At 39.0% G+C, this 23,351-nt stretch overlaps 1 protein-coding gene across 1 annotated transcript; it reads left to right on the forward strand.

The window, feature by feature from the left end:
- Window positions 1–19,627: 19,627 nt before the first annotated feature.
- On the forward strand, window positions 19,628–23,140 carry LOC139639308 (transcription factor 4; the record flags this gene model as incomplete). Its single annotated transcript, XM_071513394.1, has 3 exons — window positions 19,628–19,635; window positions 20,696–20,925; window positions 22,993–23,140. Coding segments are annotated over exons 1-3 (386 nt in total), but the record flags the coding sequence as incomplete, so codon positions are not given.
- Between the last annotated feature and the right edge of the window lie 211 nt (window positions 23,141–23,351).

Here is a 23,351-nt window from a genome sequence, read left to right on the forward strand (position 1 = left end):
CAAAAAATATTAAGGCAGTTCAACTTAAAAACATAAGTTTCCTGAGAACTTAAGACAATAAGTTCAATCAACAAATGTCTAGTCATGCTGATTCCTGTTTCCAAGTTGAATGCATTAATTGATGAACTGAAATCCAGTGTTTATTTTTTCACAAGGTTTGCTAGGTTTAAGTTTGAGTTCCTCTTGTATCACATGATTAATACACAGTTCAGCATATAGTATATTATATATTATTATAGTATGCAGCTGCAATACACTTACTTGTAATGGATTGATCTTTTTTTTTTTTTTTTTTTTTTTTTAAATCAGAAATTGACCTATGATTCACCAAACATACATACATAACAAGTCTCTATCCTGTAACTTAATTCAAGCCAGAAGAAGGAAGAGTTTCTGGAGAGTTAAACCGAATGCAATGCATACTGGGAAGTGTGCTAATAAACTAACAGTGTTGAGTTTAGTGAATGCTTTATAAGCTGTTCTTTCAACTCATAATTTTAAGTCACAAGATGTGAACTCATGATTTTAAGTCATGAAGCTCATAACTAGCACTTTAAAGTTGAAATTGACAAACACATCTATATACATTGTGTTAATGGATAAAGATGAGTTGATTTCACTAAATTGCACTATGAGTTTTTAGAGTGCATGTACTTCTTAAGCAAAGCATGATAACACAAATTAGAGGCAAGGCAGAAGTATCACTACAGCGCGTGTAGACTGTCAAGAGCCTTCTTCACTCCCACCTGTCCACTAACAGACGAACAAGCTGCCAACCTGTTGCTTCATTTTCTCTGTCAATGTTTTCTCTAATAGCTTGCCTCTGATGTCTCGTCTCATTAAAGGCTCCTTCTAACTTTTAATTAACAATACTAATCAACGATAGCGGAGTTTAATTTTATTTCCGAGGGTATATCCAAGCAGCACGAGCATTCAGATTTTGAGTTTACAAGTTTGAACGCAAACCTGTGCAGTCTAGATCAGTGGTTCTCAACTTGGGGTCTGGGGACCACCAGGGGGTTCCAGGGGGTCCCCAGCAAATTGATGAATTGCTAAACTTCACCGTTATTTCATTTACAATAAGTGAACACAATTAGAGAATGCAGAAGAATAACTATTTTGATCATAGTTTCACTGTTATCTCTCCACCTACAATACAGATGGTCATGGAATTCTAGACAAAATCATATCTGACAATAAAATGATCTTAGATTTGGGTCCGAGAGACAAAATCTCATCAAATGGGGGTCCGTGGCCCTAATGTTGACTAAATTAGCGGTCCTTAATATGAGAGAGGTTGAGAATCACTGGTCTAGACGGCTTGTGAGGATGTAAGAATATGACATTCTTAAAATACTACACTTTTGAAAAGTTTGAAATAAACTTAGAGCTAATGTGTGAAATCCATGAATTCCAATTGTGGTCGTTTTAATTTAATTTTCTTTTTTGAAAATTGGAAAGGTCCTGTTAGTTTGCAAGTTTCCCCGACCACAGTGCATGAGAAACAAATTGATAACTTCATTGCATAGCATCAGACAAGCATCGTGTCAGCTACGATACAATGAGAAAACCAAGCAGGCTTCTCTGAAAGCAGACAGAAATGCCACTAATACTGTTTTATTATTTATTATAAGGCAAATCTGTTTGATCCCAATTTAACTGTAAGTTATTTGCGGTTTCTGCTTTCAGATTTCACTCTTTCCTGCAGGGATAATAGGACACATGGCTGATCGCAGGGATGAAGGCACTTATCAGCACGGCTCACCAATTAAGGCGAATATCCCTTCTGAACCGCAACATCCATCTATGTGTGTGTGCATGTGTGTGTGTGTATTTGAATGCATTTGTATTAGTGTGTATATTTGTGCACGTGCATGCACACCTCGTCTGATTTCTTTCTGATTTATATGTATACATTTGTGTGTGTGTGTGTTCGTCTCTTAGGGATGGTGATGCTGCAAGCTAAAACCCAGGTAGCTAAAGCATAATTCCCTTATTAATAACCCAGTCACTCCAAACCCACATTGACTGGTTGATGCCTCTCTTTCTCTACCTAAACCTCTTTAACTGTCTCTTATTTCCTGAATTCACACTCTTAAGGCCAATATCCACCAGAAGGACAGGTTTATGTAGGGGAGAGTGGGGTAAGATGAGCCGGTGGGTAAATTGAGCCACCCCCTGTATCCTAGCAACAATAAACAATATGTGTCACATGACCAGGCATTTAGGAAAAGACTTGAAGATTTCAACATGGCTGCGATGGAACCAGCCACATCGGACAAGTAGAAAGTACATTTAAAACTGTTTTTGCAATACAAAGTATTGGTAACACTTTACAGTAAGGGTCACTAAGTTATCTAGTGAGTTAGCTAACTGTTAACTAATGTGTCTGGTAATCATTTACTAATGGTGTTCATGTTAACTAAGGTATTAATTTATACATTATTTAATAGTCATCTTTACAAACTATTAAATAATGTATAAATTAATACCTTAGTTAACATGAACACCATTAATAAATTACACATTAGTTAATTGTTAATTAAGGGGTTAGTTAATGCTTATTAAGCATTAACTAACCCTTAACTTAGTGACCCTTTTTGTAAAGTGTTACCAAAGTATTTTTTTTACATTCATTGTTTAATGGGTACTGTCTCAATAACAATTTAGCTGCATTCAAACATATATACAACAAATGTTGGTTTACCAAGGACTAAAGCCATATGAATTAAACAGAAAAAAGGTTAGCAGTGAACTAGTGTATAGACCACTGTTTTTTTTTTTAAAAGGTGGCTATGGGGTAAGTTGAGCCAAAAGCCAAGGGGTCAATTGAGCTAGTTGTTCAACTTACTGTACATTCTTGTTGATTTCTGATATTAACAATAATATTTTAATGAATAACTATGCCCCATGTTAATTTCTGATATTAACAATGGCATTTTAATGAATAACTGTGATTTATTAATTTATTTGTTTTGTATCTTGAACAATATAGAGCAGTGTTTCTGAACCCAGTCCTCAAGGATCCCGTTTAGCTCCAACTCTACTCTTGCACCCCTGATTCAATTAAGGTGTCATGAGAATTTGTGGCGCTTAATTGAATCAGGTATGAAAGAGCAGAGTTGGATTTTGTATTTCCCTGCAGCCTAGACAGATGGAATATTGAGTAGGTGTGCTTCACAGCCAGCTGTGCAAGAATTAAGTAGACAGACGAGGCCTGTAAACATTCCATCACAGTCCCCGTTATATTTTGTTTTCATGTTCATAAGTCTAGTTTGCAAAATGACATGCAAGAATGTTATTCTACTGTTCTAGTTCAATAGCAATGTTATGAGAAAAACTATTAAAGTAACAACATTGTCTTCAATCTCATTTGACATAGAAATTGTTTATTTGTATTCTATCCAGACTCCAACATGAATAATTCAGTGGCTCAGTTTGGCCCCCGAGCGGCTCAACCTACCTACTTGCTAGGATCAACTTGCCCCCACCCTGGGGCAAACTGAGCCACGTTGTATTTGTCATTCTTCTCTTCGTTTAGCTGCATTCTTATCAGTTCATTTGAAAGTCAACATCCTGAAATATGGGTGGAAGCATTTGTGTTATTTCCTCGTTTTTCCTTGCCAAGATAACATTTTGAGTAAAAACCGGCCCATCTTACTCCGCTCTCCACTATACAGGAAGCATATAAATGGAGAATAATAGAGGGCCTAAGATTGACCCTTGTGGAACACCGTATTTCAGATGAGCTGTACAACTGAGTTACGTTTCTATTTAGAAAAAAAGACTTACACCAGTTCAGAGCTGTGTCTGTGAGCCCCCACAGTTTTCTGACTTTTCAGATGATTAAGCAATAAATCAATTGTGTTAAAGGCTGCGCTGCGCTAAAAGCTAGGAGAATCAAGATTGAACAGTCACCTTTATCAGCAGCAAAGAGAAGGTTGTTGGTAACCCTCAGGAGAAAAGTCTCTGTGCTGTGGAGGTGCTGTTCTCTGTTTCTATCCATGAATTCTATTATTTGAGAGGATACAACTTTTCTAGAACCTTGGCTAAAAATGACAATTTGGAGATGGGTCTGTAATTGTTGAGAGCAAGATGATCCAGGTTTGTTCTTGTCAGGAGAGGTTGGACAATGGCATGCTTAAAATAAGAGGGACCGTACCAGTAGTTAGTAAGCTATTTATGATGGCTAAAATGTTTGGGCCAATGGTACCAAGGGACCTCCTTCAGACCTCCTATACTCCTTTGGTAGGGATAAATGTTGAAGATGGGAATTTCATGTGAGAAATTATATCTACAAGGCAGTGGTGGAAAGTAACTAAGTACATTTACTCCAGTATTGTACTTAAGTACAATTTTGAGATACTTGTACTCTACTTGAGTATTCCATTTGATGCTACTTTATACTTCCACTCCACTACATTTCAGAGGGAAATATTGTACTTTCTACTCCCACTACATTTATTTGACAGCTTTAGTGACTTTTCAGATGGAGATTTGACACAATGGATAATATAACAAGCTTTTAAAATACAACACATTGTTAAAGATGAAACCAGTGGTTTCCAACCTTTTTGGCTTTTGACGTCTTACAAAAAGCAGTGTGTAGTCGGGTCACATTTCAGATGTCTATGAGTTGTTAACAGCTCCACCAAATAGTGATTTTTCCCTCTAAACCTCACATGGTTTCATTTCAATAAATGTTCAAATGATCCAATATTTCAGCAAAAATCAAAGATTAGAGAAAAAGTCCAAAAACTGAAAACAGATTTGTGTGTCAGAACTTTGTTTTTTCTTCTTTCCTCTCCCATTAATCATCTCACAACCCTCAGATTTATCTGGTGACCCTTTGGAGGGGCCCGACCCCTAGGTTGAGAACCACTGGACTAAACTAGCTAACTGTATATAAAGTAGTTCAAACTAGCTGTAGATACAGTAGGTCAGAGTTGATTAAAGATCCCAATGTAATTCCATGACTGTAATCCCATTCCACCTCCAGCAGCTACAAACAGTAACATGCTGCTTACACACTGATGCTTCAGTATTAATAATCTAATGATATCATATATAATAAATATCAGTCAGAGGGACCAAACCATTACTTTTACTTTAATACTTTAACTACATTTTGCTGCTAATACTTATGTACTTTTACTTAAGTAGGATTTTTCATGCAGGACTTTTACTTGTAATGGAGTATTTTTACATTGCTGTATTGGTACTTTTACTGAAGTAAAGGATCAGAGTACTTCTTCCACCACTTTCCTCGAGGGAAATTTGCTCAAAACTGCTGAAAGATGCAGGGCGACCTATGGAAGCGAATACAATACCTCCAGGAGGGAGAAGCTGGCACCTTGTCCACCTTATAAGAGAAATACTGCAGAAACTCAGCCTCAACACTGAGCGTTGAGGAGGAGGGACAGGACAGAATCTATTAAATTGAAAAGAATCCTGGAGTTGTTGCAGGTTTTGGAGATTTAGCTCCGAAAAGTCTGCTGCCCTCGCATCCTTGACAGCTCCCTGATACCTTGACAGATGATCTTTTAGAATGTCTACGAGATTGATTTCTAATTTATTGGTTTTCCATCGCCATTCAACCTTCCTCCATTCTCTCCTTACGGCTTGCGTGTGCTCATTTATCCAGGACGCTGTTTTTCTCTCTTGCACCTCCCCATCTACATTTCTGTCTCCTCATTACTCACTCCATCGCGCTTCTCCCTAGCTTGTCTCATGTCTGTCTTTTCACCCAGTTTTATTTGTTGATTTGTTTATTTGGATTAGTTGTTGCTAAAGCAGCAGCGGCTCTTCCAGGGTCCATACAAAAGGCAGAAAATACAAGAGGCGATTACATTAAATTAAAAACAAAGAATAAAAAAACTAAGTAAACACACAAACAAACAAAAACAATAAATAAATAAAAACTAAATAAAAAAAACAAAGTAAAACCTCATTGGTAGCACTTTACAATAAGGGTCACTAAGTTAAGGGTTAGCTAATGCTTAATAAGCATTAACTAACCCTTAATTAACAGTTAACTAATGTGTCATTTATTAATTAGTAATCATTTATTAATGGTGTTCATGTTAACTAAGGTATTAATTTATACATTATTTAATAGTCATCTTTATAAACTATTAAATAATGTATAAATGTATACCTTAGTTAACATGAACACCATTAGTAAATTACACATTAGTTAACTGTTAATTAAGGTTAGTTAATGCTTATTAAGCATTAACTAACCCTTAACTTAGTGACCCTTATTGTAAAGTGTTACCCAATAAATAAAAACTAAATTAAAAAACAAAGTAAAACTTCATCTCTCTTATTTCTGTATTCCTCTCATTGTTTCATTTGATCTCTCATTGTCTCATTGATTTCATTGGTGGGGAGGGGGATATTAATCTGTCTCCTTCCATTTGTAGGTTCATTTGTCTGTCACGTGACATCTCAGACACCACTCATTAGATTTTGATGAAACTTGATGTGATAGTGATTGGCCCATGGGGGGGGTGCTACATTTACAAGTCAAAACAAAATGACATATTTGTTGCTGATTAGCCAAAATGGGGATTGCATAATTCATGGGGGAAGACATGTTTACTGTTGTCTAATAGTGTTGTCACAATAATCAAACATTATATACTTTCACCAAACGAGTTCTGCAAAGTGAAATTCCATTCACCTCAGGAGGGCATATATAGTACTTGATGATTGGAATAGTTTAAAGCAGTGGTGCTCACCATGGGGTCCGGGGACCACAGGGGTCCTTGAGGGGCTTCCAGGGGGTCCCCAGCAAATTGATGAAGTGTTAAACTTCGCCATTATTTCATTTACAAGAAATTAGAGAATGTAGAAGAATGGCTATTTTGATCATGGAATTCATGGAAGTCATGGAATTCTGGACAAAATCATGTTAGTGCATTAATTCAGTGGTTCTCAACGTGGGGTCCTGGGACCACCAGGGGTCCTTGGTGGGGTTCCATTGGGATGGGTCCCCAGCAAATTGATGAATTGTTAAACTTTTACAACAATTAGAGAATGTAGAACAAATGTAGACAATTTTGGTCATAGTTTCACTGTTATCTCTCTACCTACAATACAGATAGTCATGGAATTCTGGACAAAATCATATCTAACAATAAAAATATTCAAAGATTTGGGGCAAAATATCATCAAGGATTGGGGGTCCGTGGCCCTCATATGTACTAAATTAGAGGTCCTTGATATGAAAAATGTTGAGAATCACTGGTTTAAAGCAGAAGAAGATCAGTCTGGCTCTCTGCATTGGACTGCAACAGTCAAACAACTGAAAACATTCCACAACCTCAAAGTCCACTAGGTCTTAAACCGGATCCCAGTCCACCTAAACCGGTTGGCAAACTGGTGCCAGGAGTGAAAATCCTCTCTCCACCTCCCTGCTTTGCTTTGCTGGACTCCTCTCCTAACACCCTATTAAAGGTGGATTACGGGGTGTGTATCTGGGTAGCAGCTACACAGTGGCAGCCCGGACACTTTCTGATCAGACCTGAGATGATAGGTAGGGGGTTGGGGTCAGATATGTCTTTTCTCTCTGCTGAATTCACTGGGGTGCTGAAGTGTGTATGGCTTTCTTATCCACTCTCAGCTCTATAGAATTACCAGACACAATGAATATGACCTTTCCACCTACAGCCTGACCTCTCTGCTGTGTAGTATATCACCACAGAGCATTGATATACAACTCTATGCTCACTGTAACGATGAGAAAAGCAGAGAGGTAGATCTGTAGATTGGTTTGATTTAAATTACTATATTAAATATATTTAAAGGGTTTTATTCCACAAAAGTATACAGTTTGGGAAACATTCTTATCTGATGTTCATTGGTTGATATTAAAAAACAGAGGGTTACATTATCTAAATTTTGTAATGAACAGACTCAAGACAGACTTCAAAAACACAATAATGAGCTTTACTTTCATGTGAGCAATCACTTTGTCAGTGTAGGTGTCACGTTTTTCAGATGGTGGATATCTCATTTTGGAATGAAACTCTTCGTTTTTATGTTATTTGCCATTCAATAGCAGCGCACGTCTCAAGAAATGTGCATGTACATACACTACAGAAACTTCTTAAAGTCAACCTTTCAGAAAATGAGGAAAAATTGGTTGATTTTCCCAGACATTTTTGGCATTTAACAACGCATTATAATTTGGTTCGACTTGGTCCTAGGGTTGCGAAACAGTTCTCTCACACTGGAGAAAATGTGAGCTGTCAGTCAAGGAAAAAAGGGGGAAAAAAAATTAAGATGCCGGGTTACTACTGGACACAGGATATGCAAATCCTTAAAATGAGTGGTATCCCCCTTTGATTTCCTGATAATTAACCTATATCCCCATAAAGAGGAGGTTTGGTACTGAGATTAATCCCCAGGGACTTAACATCAGGGTGAGCAAGCCGCCTGGCATTTATGGATGCCCCAGCTCAGTCCATTACCCACACACTATTGTGCAGTAAAGGGTATGGGAAAGGGTAATTGGCAAGATAAGCATCGGCGAGGAGAGAAAAGAGAGGGGAGGATCAAGAAGGAAGAATTGATTGACTCTCCCTCAGAAGCATTCGCCACAGACACGATCAATCTGTGATGATACACAAGTCTCCGGTCAGATGACAAAGGGGAATTCCTCCGAAATTAACTTTAAAGTTTGACATTTTTCAAAAGTAGACAGCTTCCTTAAAATGTCCTGACCTGTTTTTAAAGGGTTTGATACGAAGTTAGCAACGTACGTCATTGAGATTGACTTTATTCTATCTAATTTTGCTTAGCTTCGTGCATCTTTAACGGAGGTAATGACCCTGAACGCACAAAATCCCCCACCGACACAAGTAGATGGAACAAACAGAAGAGTTTGTATCTTGGAAGCACTGTTAGATATGATGGAGGAACAGGCAGTGACATCAAAAGCCGACTCAGCAAGGCCAGAAACACCTTCAGAATGCTGAACAATGTGTGGAAGTCCCCCCAGTACAGCATCAGCACCAAGCTAAAACTGTACCAGAGCTGTGTTCTTTCTACCCTGCTCAACTACTTGCTCGGACCAATCGAGAGAGCATTGACACCATCATCATGAGAAGGCGGTGGAGATGGATTGGTCACATCATGCGAAGAAAACAGGATGACATCACAAGAACTGCCCTACACTGGACACCAGAAGGAAGGCGTAAGAGAGGAAGACCCAAAGAAACATGGTGTCGAACAGTGGAGAGAGATCTGAAAGCCCTGAAGCAGACCTGGGGTACAATCCAAAGGTTCACCCAAAACAGACAGGAGTGGAGATCCTTTGTTGCTGCCCTACATGCCAGTAGGCATAAAGGGCAGTAAGTAAGTAAGTAAAGTTGTGCAATTATTTATTGCAGCATTAGGGGAATTCACAGAATTTGAACAGTCTTTCCACTGTTTTCTATGGTATTTTGGCTGATACACCATAAAACGGCATCTATGGTTAGATGCTATGGTGACAACAGAAGTTTGGCCATTAAGGCTGTAAAGTGTGTCACACACTGGCTGCCACACAGCGGGTGGGTTAGCTTTGTAATGTTACAAGATGAACGTTAAATGAATAAAATATGATGACTTACCAACAGTAATATGGAGCGATTGGGTTTAATCGCTTAAAAAATAAACACGCAATATGTAATAATTTATTACAAAATGCAGGGAAATGTATTACATATTGCGTTCAGGCTGTGTATTACAAAATGCGGCAGATTATTACAAAATGCGGGTGTTATTACATAATAAAATGAAAATTTATTACATTTTGTCTAGTTATTACATAATGCGGTGTTATTACATAATGCGTTGTTATATGCTGAAATGGGCTTTCTTCATCCATTGTTGAGTTTAAGGAGACATGCAATGAACGATGGATACATAGATTGGTGGATGGGTAGTTGGAGGGATATGGTACAGGAAGATAGACAACAGATAGTATGATCTGGCCCTGTTGCTGTGAACTTACCAACCTCTGCAGCCATCACAGTGATATTATGCCACGCCATCTCCTCCCTGTCCAGAACCTGAGTAGTCCTGATGACGCCACTGTTCACCCCGATGGTGAAATACAAAGGTCTCTCATCTTCATTCTCTATGAAGTACCTGTGGTATGATGCAACACAATGTGATCTAACAAAATACACCTTCAAAGTGGAACACCGGCCATTTTATTTATTTTTGAATATCATTCAGAAGGTAATCGAACACAATAGAAGAGACACTGCCGCCTGCTCATGTTAGTGCATTAATTCAGTGGTTCTCAACGTGGGGTCCATGGACCACCAGGGGTCCTTGAGAGGGTTCCATAGGGTCCCCAGCAAATTGCTGAATTGTAAAACTTCAGCATTATTTAATTTACAATAACACAATTACGGAATGTAGAAGAGATGTAGACAATTTTGGTCATAGTTTGACTGTTATCTCTCTACCTACAATACAGATAGTCATGGAATTCTGGACAAAATCATATCTAACAATAAAAATATTCTCAGATTTGGGTCAGAGAGGCAACATCTCATCAAATGGGGGGCTGTGGCCTTAATGTGTACTAAATTAGGGGTTCTTGATATGAAGAAGGTTGAGAATCACTACATTAATTGATAACGCACTGACAGGACGTTATTAGCGTTACCGTTTTCCCCATACTTCCACCCCTTTTGATCATTTACATATTGTGAAAGCGAATCATGAAATAAAATACCACCTGCTCTAGACAGACGGTATACTGTAGAAATGAATGTTAACTAATGAAAACATTTAAAAAATCAATATATAAAGTTACATTGTGTCCCAGTATCATTGGAAATGTGAAAATGTTTAATAAATATGACTCACACATTGGCTTTGAAATTATTCATTACCGCTCTGATTGCGCTTATAAAAGCCAGTTTCCATCTGATTTGATTCAGCTTGATTGGTCTGATTTGATTCATGATAATAAAAAAGAGAAGATGACCATCTGCTCATCCCATAAACTTTTTTTTTTTTTTTTTAACTTTTTGGAGTGTACTACAGCTAAAGGATTAAAGAAAGAGAACGCCGCACACTGCTGCCAGTGCTCCCATATATTTATTTATCTTACAACGTTTCGATAGGTCTTCATCAGGTCACGATCAACACCTATGCTCAATTCATAATTTCAGTATGTGACATTTGGTTTATCATGGCCGCCATTGCAGCAGTAGGAGTGCATGAGGAGGAGGGTGACATGTCTATGCTGCCCACTGACACACAGGCGGACAGGTGTTACATATGTAAAGCTCAATTAATATGTTGGTTTTGATTGGCTGTCACCTGGGCTACAGCTGACGATAACATAGCAGTAATGTGGCTCCGTCACAGTATTCACAGCTGTGGTATATTTAAGAATCAGGTAAAATTGCCGGGTCGCAGATTTTGCGCGCCGCTATTCTGTTACGGCAGAGTAGGGCTGGGCGATATGGTTGAAATCAATAGCATGATAATCATAAGGATTTTTCTCGATATCAATATATATCACGATATGGTTCACATATGCAAAATCATGTTAAATAATCAAATGAATGCTCATCTCATTGAACCGAATGGTAGTGTTAGGTGTGGTGTCAAACAAAACTGCAATTTTCAAATAATATTCCTACCATACCTCATTTTATCAGAGTTTTTAAGTCAAATTTGTCATCATCAATTTAGACAGCAGAAATGTGTGTCACGATATTAAAATATTTTCATATCATCACGATATGATTCCACTGAAAGACGTTAAACGATAATATTGAATTATCGCCTAGCCCTACCGCAGAGTTTTATGAATGAGTCCCAATGTGTTTGTAGATTGCAAATTTCATTGCAATTCTAAATAGTCCATTCATTCTCCCTTTAGAGGCTATTGCTGTATATGGCGATGACGTGGCCACCTAGTGGTTCTGCTGTGTGTTCTCGATGAATGCGCAAGCATGAGCAGGAGGCAGTGTCCTTTCTATTATGTTCTACTACCTTCTGAATGTAAAAAAATTGAAAATGTCTGGTGTTCCACTTTCAAAAATAAACAAGCTGATGGGACCAGTGATAAACTTTAAACCATAACTCTAAAATAATAAAATATTGATAGGGGGGTTGTTGTGCAGCCAATCATATGATTGCTGCTCATGCTTTTGACTCTTTACTCATGTTCCCTTTGTTTCAAACCGGGAGTGTGCAGCAATTCAACATAACTGCATCCAAGTTTGACAAATCAATTTGCCACCAAGAGTTAGCGATGAGGATTAGCAAGATAATATGAACGTAGGAGGAAACTGATAGTTAACGTATCTAGTAGAAGCTAGTGTTAGTAGTGGTTAGTAGTCACATGTTAACATTGGTTGCTAAATTAGTCTGCTGACTAGTTAGAAAAGTAACAAAAATCAGCTGTTCGGGTTAACTGAGCTGACTCTTCTCAAGCTACAACTCAATTACAACAGTGTTTTGGAGTAGAGACTAGGACTAAAGACAAGATAGTTTACTGTGTCACAGTAACCTACTATTCTCTTTTACTTATAACATAAATAAATTGACATATTTTTTCAATGGACCTCCATGGTGGCACCAGACATGGTTGACTGGAGATTTCCAACACGGTCTCACAGCAGTTCATGAAATAGTCACGAAAATGTAATCTATTGATTCGTGTACATGGACACGATTTTGCCATTTTTTTCATGAAATGAACACGACCTAAAAAACATGCCTCCACCACGACCTGAATCACATTCCTCCACCACGAATTTGAAAACGTAAGTTTTGGCAAATAAAACTATTTGTGTTACGGTTATGGTTAGGCAACTAAACAACTTGCGCCGGCAAATGTATACGCCCATCCCCCACCCCAACCATAACACCCTTAGTGGCCACTGTTTTATTTCAATGTCACACTACTTCCTGAGTCCCGATTGGCAGAAAAAAAAACGTGTTGCAGGCACGAAAGATACTTCCAACTGAAATACATTAGTTTGAAACTCGTGCTGAGTGTCACGAAAAAAATGGCAAAATCGTGTCCATGTACACGAATCAATAGATTAAATTTCGGGACTATTTCACGAACTGCCGTGAGACCGGGTTGAGATTTCTGACACAACTGCAAAGCCTCTATTCTTATAGGGATGCTTGAACCCCCAAAAGGTAGTAAAAAACACAAAATACACACACACCACACCACCCACTCCTCTTTTTTTTTTTTTTTTTTTTACCTGACGCCGCTGTTGGTGCTATCCGGGTCCACGGCGGTCACGGTGCCGACCTGGGTCCCGGCGGGTGAGTTCTCGTAGACGTCCATGATGTAGTAGTCCATGGAGAAGACGGGCGGCTCGTCCACGTCGCCCACGATGACGCGCAGCGACGTGGCATCCTTGAACGGCCCCAGGTGGGAGAAGCGGGAGTCCGGGTGGATGTTGGCGCCCTCGATGTGGAGTATGTGGGCTTTCCTCTTCTCGTAGTTCAGGGGCTGGTGTGGAGAGAGGAGGCACAGCAAATCCAATTGAGGACACTTTATAAAGATTACCCATTTAAGGTGCATTTTTCTACCCTTTATCATCGACTGATATGACATAACAGTGACTGAATCTACCGTATTTCCTCTAATACTGGCCCGGGCCTTTATTTACCTCAACTGCAGAGGGTACGAGGCCTTTATTGGAGGCAGGCTTATATTAGAGACAGGCCTTTATTTCTAATTCCCTCTGTTTGATAAGTATATTTGCTCATATTTTAGTACGAAGCCTCCTTGTTTTCTGATCTGCTTCTGTTGGGGTTCGTTAGGTTTTCGTTTGCAGTTTTTGTTACTGCAATGCATTACCGATAATTACGGTAATCGACGACGGCATGCTCCAGAGACTTCCGCTGGCCAAGCCGTCTTGTGGCATACTGCCATCTTGTGGCACTTGTACGTTACTACAACTACAAACTACAGTTACATTATATAACAGGCACCAGGAGTTTACCGGTATCCACCGTTGTTTTTTCCTTTGTTTTTTTCCCCGGCCTGTATTTGGGGCTGGTCTTTATTTGTTCGTGTCGACCACGGCCCCGGCCATTATCGGAGACCCGGCTTTTAATTGACTACCGGCCACTATTAGAGGAAATACGGTATATGTTTGCTGTTCTAAACACCCGGTGTCAGGTAGGTGTTTCCTGGGAGAAAATCCACAGTAAGTGATGCATTCTACGTTTCCAGTTTGTTTGGAATAAATAGAAGAAGAACCGGGTAGTTAGCATAAGCAGTGATAGCCACAAGTCAAAGAAAAAAACCAACCTACAGAAATTCACTTCATCAACAGACAATCCAAGGAAAAAGACGACACAAAATAAAAAAGAACAAGATCTTGAGGATTAACTTAAATAAACTTAGCTCCGTTATTTCTGTAATGATGCTGTAATCATTAACACACACATATTGTACAGCAAGTTACAAATGTTATATGGGACATAATATGAATTCTATGAGAAAGAGGGAAAGGGGTATTTTCTTCTTTTTTTCCCTTTTCTTCTTTTTTATATTCTGGTAACACTTTACAATAACGGTACACTAAGTTAAAGGTTAGTTAATGCTTAATAAGCATTAACAGTTAACTAATGTGTAATTTACTAATGGTGTTCATGTTAACTAAGGTATTAATTTATACATTATTTAATAGTTTACAAAGATGACTATTAAATAATGTATGAATTAATACCTTAGTTAACATGAACACCATTAGTAAATGATTACCAGACACATTAGTTAACTGTTAATTAAGGGTTAGTTAATGCTTGTTAAGCATTAACTAACCCTTAATTAATGTACCCTTATTGTAAAGTGTTACCTATATTCTTTTCCTCAGTAAAGACAGTAAAGAGAACACAGGCTTGACACAAATCAAACCACACACATGCAGACCTGCAAATAAAGGAGTGGTGGTGAAGCTTTAGAATAGTTACACATTTGCTGCATTGCTGGTCAAGTATTACTATTCTAAAGCAGTCAGTATGATATACAGAGATAACAAGCTCAGGATGTGGTTTCCTGTATTTCTATGAGCTGGAAACTCGATTATACCACCTGACCTATCCATGTGATATTCCTCAACCCTGCAAAGTATGAAACTATAAACTATCTGAGTGTTGTAGAGCAGGCTTTCCAGTCTTTAATGAGTTTCCGTCCCAGCATGATCACAGTCCGGATCATATACAAGCTAAGGGAGAAAGGAGCGTCTACACCGATAATTCCTTAAACAGTGGCATGGATAGTCAACCAAAATTCCAGAGGTCCAGATTCGCTAAGCAATGCAATGCGAGGCAAACTGCACATTTTTTGCGCCTCAGCTGCTTGAGCTATCAGAGCACAGTTTTATTCACTAAGAAATTTATGCAAATCAATTTGTGGCGCAAACAAGCCCTCGAAAAGAGCACTGCACAAGCAAATAGCCCCTCCATCACCAATTATAAGCGCAAATTGCCTCAGCTGTAAGACTAATCCACCAAGGCTGGCACCCTTGCACCCTAAAGCCCCTTTATAATTGGAGCGTTCTCTGATCTGATCTGAGATTCTAGGATGGAAAACCCTCTCCATAGCGTGTCTGACTTGCTGACAATGATGCTACGTCTTGCAGCAGTGATAGCAGCGGTTCTGAATCTACAAACTGATCTGTGTGCAAAGTCTTTACCATCTTTCAAAGGATTTTATAAGCACTACAATAATTTGGGGGAGCTGGCGTTGCAAAGTGTTGAATTGGGCTCAATCGAGATTTACATGGCTTTGTCTGCAAATAAATATTATGGGGCAAAATTATGAAAATCTGGTATCTCCAAAATGACAACTTTTCAGGAACTAAGAGAAACAGCCTTGTTTTCAGCCTGATGTCAATGCATTTTTAACATTATCAAATGAGTTTTGAAAGGGTTTTCCCAAGAGGTCAGAGAATTTTCGCAACCCAGAGAGAACCATGTAATCCATAAAGCCTCTACCAGTAGAATTTGAAATGTGATGACTTTGGCAACTCCTTGAGTCCCTAAAGGCGGGGACACATATCAAATATTTCCCCAATCATAAGCGACAATGAAAAGATTGAGCAGCGCACATTTTTTGCAACTGAAATTTGCAGACTTTCAGTCTCTTAAGGACGGCTGTCTTTGAGGATCATAAATCTAAAGACCAGACTGTAATAAAAAGACAGCAGTAGACAAGAATGTGAATTTTCGTAGTACACCTGCACTCGCGAGAATGTATTTTTTCCATGATATTTTGAAAAGCAAAAAATATGGAGCCCATACGGCTTACAACTATTGTGGTTTGTGCTGCAATTTGAATTCTTCACAAACTAATTTTTTTGTCCAATCATCATGAAACTTGGTGGATATGTTCAATAGAGGTCCCTAAGCATGTGGGAAAAAGCGGGTCAAGATCCATCGATAGAGGGTGCCACAAACACCAAAAATCAATATCTTTGCTCTGGGTTGACCAATTGCAATACAATTTGGTACACATGATATAGGGCCAGGTAGTAGACAAAACGTGGTTTGGTTGAGGTTCGCACATGTGGGCGTGGCTTATTACATAATGGCTTATAACTCAAAAACAAGAGATATTGTTATGATATGTGTGAACCTCCATTTGGAACATGCACATCCATTTTCATGTAGAGCCGATCAGTAACATTCTTAATATCAAGCCAATTGTATTAAGCAAATACAAAGTAAAATGGTGATTTGCTTGATTTCTATGAAACTCAGTAAAGATGTTAAGAGCTTCTAAATAAGCAGTTCTATTTACAATTAGTATAACTTGTTTACTATTAATGCCAATGGCTCAAGTTAGTCTTAACTGCTGTTACTGTGCTTGAACCACAGTATCGCCGCTTGCAGCTATAATGTTTTAATTATTAGGGTATTAGAGCAGTGGTTTTCAACGTGGGGTCTGGGGACCACCAGGGGTCCTTGAGGGGGTCCCAGGGGGTCCCCAGCAAATTGATGAATCGTTAAACTTAATTTACAAAAAGTTAACACAATTAGAGAATGTAGCAGAATGACTGTTTTGATCACAGTTTCTCTGTTATCTCTCTACCTACAATACAGACAGTCATGGAATTCTGGACAAAATCATATCCTGACAATAAAAAATATTCTCAGATTTGGGTCCGAGAGACAAAATCTCAATGGTGGACTGTTCAAATGGGGGTCTGTGGCTCTAATGTGGACTAAATTAGGGGTCCTTGATATGAAAAAGGTTGAGAATCACTGTATTAGAGGATAGCACAACACTTTAAATAATTTCCATATCTTTGGTGCCCTGTTAGAACTTTACATTTTCTCACAGTACTTTTCCATTGTAATTAACAGCTGTCATTGTCCCCCACACATGTTGAAAATGTTTCACGACAAGGAATGACAAAGCCAAATCTATTTGGTAACACTTTACAATAAGGGTACATTAATTAAGGGTTAGTTAATGCTTAATAAACATTAATTAACCCTTAATTAATGTACCCTTACTGTACCCTCATTGTACCCTCATTAGTTAACTGTTAATTAAGGGTTAGTTAATGCCTATTAAGCATTAACTAACTCTTAATTAACAGTTAACTAACGTGTAATTTACTAATGGTGTTCATGTTATCTAAGGTATTAATTTATACATTATTTAATAGTTTGTATAATGTATAAATTCATACCTTAGTTAACATGAACATTAGTAAATGATTACCAGACACATTAGTTAACTGTTAATTAAGTTTTGCTTAATTGATGTACCCTTATTGTAAAGTGTTACCATCTATGTTCACAAAATAAAATGTAAAAGACACCCTCGTGTTGATGGGATAATCAAGGTTTTTTTATTTTCTCAGTGCCTGAAAAGTTGGACTTCAGCATACAGAGCAGGACTTCAGAACACAGGGCACTGCGGTACGCTGACAAAAGCAAACACTTCAAACTGTGAAAAAAAACTATTACGCACTCCCGTCGCGCGCGGAAAGCTTTCACTGTTTTCAAGTTCAGCGGCCAGAGGAGGAGATACAAAGCAAATCAAAACGCACTTTTAACTCGTGCCGCTGAAAAACAGCATCGCTCACTCCAGCCTCCAGCGGGGGCTTCCCTCTTGTCACAGTCCAAAGGCTGGAGAGGCGAATCAGACACACTCGACTGTCTCAAAGGATTCCGGCTCACTCGGAGGTACGAGTCCTGGCCCGGGACGTGCGCATGCCGCATTTTATCCAATTCCATTTCCTGTGAAATTCATTTCGATACTTTTGAAAAGAGGCGAAAGAAAGAGAATCGCTCAAACAGTGAAAGCTGAATACAGCGCTTTGCGGGTCCTCGCCCCCGGCTAGAGGCGGAGCTGGGTGCCGATTAATAATGCGTTCTGCCTCGACGCTTCTCAGAGAAACGGCTAAGAACCTGTCTAATCGACTCTGTAACTTGAGCAGTAATGAGCGGCATGTCAGACCATCTACCCCTTTATGCAGTGCTTTTTCACTGACTGCATACAAAGGTCAGTGGTGGAAGAAGTACTCAGATCTTTTACTTAAAGGAATAGTTCAGCCAAAAATGAATATTCTGTCATCATCTACTCACCCTCATGCCAAATGAAACTTTTTAGTCCATATAACACACAGGGAGGCTGCCAGCACAACTTGGTAGCAGCCTTCTCCAAAACAACTGAAGTCAATGGGGACCTGTTCTTTAGAGTTCCAAAACAAAAACAGCCAAACAATCACACTGTGAATAGAAAGACCTATACACCATTATTTGTTGCAAATCAATCAGTTATAAGATTTGCACTAAATGATGGTGTAAATATACTGTAGGTCTTTTTGGAACTCTGAAGAACTGGTCCCCACTGACTTCAGTTGTTTTGGAGAAGGCTGCTATGGAGTTGTGCTGGCAACCTCCCTGTGTGTTATATGGACAAACTTCACCTGTGTTTCAACTGGCATGAGGGGGAGGAGATGATGACAGAATTTTCATTTTTGGGTGAACTATTCCTTTAAGTAAAAGTAGAAATACCACAGTATAAAAATACTCTGTTACAAGTAAAAATCCTGCATTCAAAATGTTACTTAAGTAAAAGTACAAAATGTACTTAAGGCAACAAAAGTAAAAGTACTCATTATGCAGAATGGCCCATTTCAGAATAATGCAGTGTATATTATATTATTGAATTATAATTATTGATGCATTAATGTGTAAGCATCACTTTAATGTTGCAGCTGGAAAAGGTGGGGCTGATTTCCACTACTTTATATACTACTGGGTAGCTTACAGTAATCTATAATAACACATCACAATTTATTATTTGATTATATTTTGTATTAATAATCTGAATCTGCAAAGTAACTAGTAACTTAAGTTATCAAATAAAGGTAGTGGAGTAAAAAGTACAATATTTCCCTCTGAAATGTAGTGGAGTAGAAGTATAAAGTAGCATAAAATGGTAATCCACAAGTAAAGTACAAGTACTTCAAAATTGTACTTCAGTACAGTATTTGAGTAAATGTACTTAGTTACTTTCCACCTCTGAAACTCACTCAACACATGACAATATCATCTTAAAATTCAAGTAAGTAAAAACACCAAAATTCAAAAGTTATTTTTATCGATTGGGATGTCTGGGTCAGCTGAAATGTTTTGTTGTTAATTTCCCGTCCCGAGTGCCGTGTGCAGCTCTGGCTCTTCCCAGGAGAAACAAACTGTTTGTAGTTTCCACCTGGAGGAAGTCTGAAATATCAGAAACATTTGGATCCCAAACCCCAAAGATCTGAACATGATGGTGGCGGCGGCGGTGATGATGATGATGATGATAATGATGCTGATGATGAAAATGGTGACTTTGATGATGATAGTGGTGGTAATGATATCATTGATATCACTACTGTCTCTTGTATCCAGACTTATCAAGCTTATTAAAGTGTTTAATTTTTTTTGTGAAATAATTTTACTGCACTGGCAGATAATTTCACCGTTTAAACAAATTTGACTTTTTTATTTATTTTTTTTTTCAGGACATTTACTTGGTAAAAGTGAAATTGTCTTGGAGAAAGTTTCTTGTTTCCAGATTTTCTTCATTGTTTTATGATGATTTTGTGACAGAAGAAGTCATATTGGGATGAATCAAGTGAAATTTACTGAAACCAGCAGATTATCTGCCAGTGCAGTGAGAGAATTTGACTAAAAATATCATGAAATAAGCTGATAGGTCTGGACCACTGGACAGTTTGTCTTTTCTTACAGTATTGATCATTTGGAAAACGACAACAAAATGACCCAGGTCTGTCATCTCAAAGAGACAACCTGGTAAATAAAGGTTAAATCAAATAAATTAACAGTCAGGTTGCTTTAGCTGCTGATACTTGATCCTGATACTTTGGTATATTTTGTTAAATCGGTGAATCCTCTTGTAAAAGTCAGCATGTACTTACACAGCTATGTATGAAAACAAGCCTGTATACACAAAGAGATACTAACTGAACCTTCATCCTCAAATCCTCCTCCTCCTCCTCCCCTTCCTCCTCTTTCTTGCTCCTCTTCCTCCCACTTCTCCTCCTCTTCATCCTACCGCTGTTACCTCTCCGCTTCCTCCCTCTACTTTTTGTTCCCTCATCCTCCTCCTCCTCCTCCTCCTCCTCCTCCACCTCCTCATCCTCCTCCTCCACCTCTTCATTGGTCACCGTAGCAACAACGACGACGAGGACCTGTCTCCAGAGCAGAAGATGGAGAGGGAGAAGGAGAGGAGGATGGCCAACAACGCCCGCGAGCGCCTGCGCGTTCGCGACATCAACGAAGCGTTTAAGGAGCTGGGCAGGATGGTCCAGCTCCACCTGAAGAGCGACAAGCCTCAGACCAAGTTACTGATCCTGCACCAGGCTGTGGCCGTCATCCTGAGTCTGGAGCAGCAAGTTAGAGGTCAGTAAATTAAATTAAAATGATGATTTTTACCTAGCTAGTCGCACCTACTGTAGTTCCTGGTCCTCCAGAAGGCTGTTTCCGCCATCTTGAGTCTGGAGCAGCAAGACAGGTAAAAATCATCATTTTAATTGAATTTACAGGTAAAACTAACCTCTGTCTTGTTGCTCCACACTCAAGATGGCGGCCACAGCCTGCTGGAGGATCAGTAACTAGGTGTGACCAGCTAGGGATAAATTATTTTTCATCTTATAATACAGACAATATAAGCCTAGCTATTGATGCCAAGTTACTGACTCTGCACCAGTATTTTATCCTGAGTCTGGTTTCAACAAGTTAGAGTTAAGATTTGAAGCAAATTTAATTAAAATGATGTTTCACTTTAGTATAAAGCAGTACAAGCCTAGCTAGTGACTCCAAGTTCCTGATTCTGCACCAGACTGTAGCTTTTATCCTGAGTCTGGTTTCGACAAGCGACAGGTTAATTCAGTCAAGTCAAGTCAGTGCAGGTTTACCTCGCTAGTCACACCTAGGTACTGAGTCTTACTGTTAGATTAGAGTGCCATTGATATTGATATATAACGATATAAAGCTAGCTACTCACACCAAGATCCTGCACCAGACTGTGGCTGTCATCCTGAGTCTGCAGCAATGGGATTTTACTGTGGAAACCTTCAAATTCTTCATGTTTTAATGTTTTTTGTTTTTTGTCATGTTTTAACTTATATTGCAGGATTACATGTTCCTCTACAGGGTGAAAGTCTACAGTCCCATGGGCTTTTGAAATCCTTTCAAACCCTGTTGGATAAATAATAATAATAATGATAACCTTTATTTGTATAGCATCTTTCATACACAACATGCAGCTCAAAGTGCTTTACATCAATAGAAGACAGATAAAAGGCGACAGATAAAAGACAGATAAAAAGATAAAATTCATATAAAAGAACAAGCAAAATGCATTGCATTAGATTAAAAAACCCAAAAATGCACAGTTGTCAAGCTGAATAGCTGATGCAACATTATGAACCCAGATACTGACCCGGGGTCAGTTTGAAGAGCTCTGGAGCTGGAGGTCACTGTAGTTCTACTGCCACAATTTAACTGTTATTTACTGTTAAACACCTGACTATTACTGTATGATAAGCCAGAGGTTAGTGCAGCCAAGTCATTTCATATATAACAATATAAATTTAGCTCAGACCAAGTTACTGATCCTGTGTTTTACCATGGGGGTTATACTGAGCTTTTAGAGGTTAGAAGCTGCTTTTGCTGTAAAATGTTAAATGTTAAATTTTACAGCAATATAAACTGGTCAGGCTAATTTAATGCACCAAGCAGCGACTCTCATCCTGTTCATTATGTGACACTAACATGTTACAACATAATAGCAACATAAAATATAATATAGGTGACATTAGATGAGGTTATGTTAGGTTATGTTATGTTAGGTTGTGGCTGTTAGACCATGGACCAAGTAAATATCACAATTAATATCACTATTAATTGAATTTAAATCGCCCATGTATCAGCATATGCAGTGTTGTCTGAGATCCAGAAGAGGGCAGTGCCACCTGTTGATTTGTACTGAACCAGTCTCAGGTTATCAGTTCAGTCTGATTGGTGCTTTATTGATCCTGCGGAGGGAAAACGTCCTTAAACTGTGAAACATCACAAGAGAAGAGAAAACACAAGACGAAACCAGACAGAGAAGAAAAATGAAGAAACAGTCAGTAACCTGCAGAGTTACTGACTGTTTTCCTTAGATGGTTTCAGTTCGCTCTTAATAACGGCTTCTGTTCCTCTCTGTCTCTCTCACTTGTTTATGTTTGCTTTGTGTTTGGTTATGCGGGAACTCCACTGTGTGTGTGTGTGTGTGTGTGTGTGTGTGTGTGTGTGTGTGTGTGTGTGTGTATGTGAGTGTGTGCATGCTTCCCCTTGTGTCTGTGTATCCATGTGTGTGAATGCATGCTTCCTTGTATGTGTGTGTGTGTGTGTGTGTGTGTGTGTGTGTGTGTGTGCGCGCGTGTGTGTGTGTGGTTGCATTCCCCCTGTTTTCCCGTCCAGAGCGGAACCTGAACCCGAAGGCGGCCTGTCTGAAGCGTCGCGAGGAGGAGAAGGTTACCGTGACGTCCGATGGAACTCCTCTCTCATTGGCCGCCGCCCACCACGCCGCCGCCGCCATGGGCGACGGGCCGAACCCCATGGGACAAATGTAAAATGCAACAACATCTCCTCCCCTAAATGGTCAGAAGATTTCACTTATAAACTAATCTGCTGTTGTACCATCTGTACCGCCCGTTACCTCCAGTGATTAAGATAATCCACCGCCCCTCCCATCAGCCCTCGTTAACTCAAATTAAGCAGCAACCAATCAGGAGCCGGTGACTCGATGAGTCTCTGTAACCCCCCCCCCTCCAAAAGAA

The sequence above is a fragment of the Centroberyx affinis genome, unplaced genomic scaffold (genome assembly GCF_046629955.1).
Source record: "Centroberyx affinis isolate AG114_WGS23_722 - 3 ecotype Tasmania unplaced genomic scaffold, CSIRO-AGI_Caff_v1 ptg007103l_1, whole genome shotgun sequence".
In the NCBI taxonomy this organism is placed as follows: Eukaryota; Metazoa; Chordata; class Actinopteri; order Beryciformes; family Berycidae; genus Centroberyx; species Centroberyx affinis.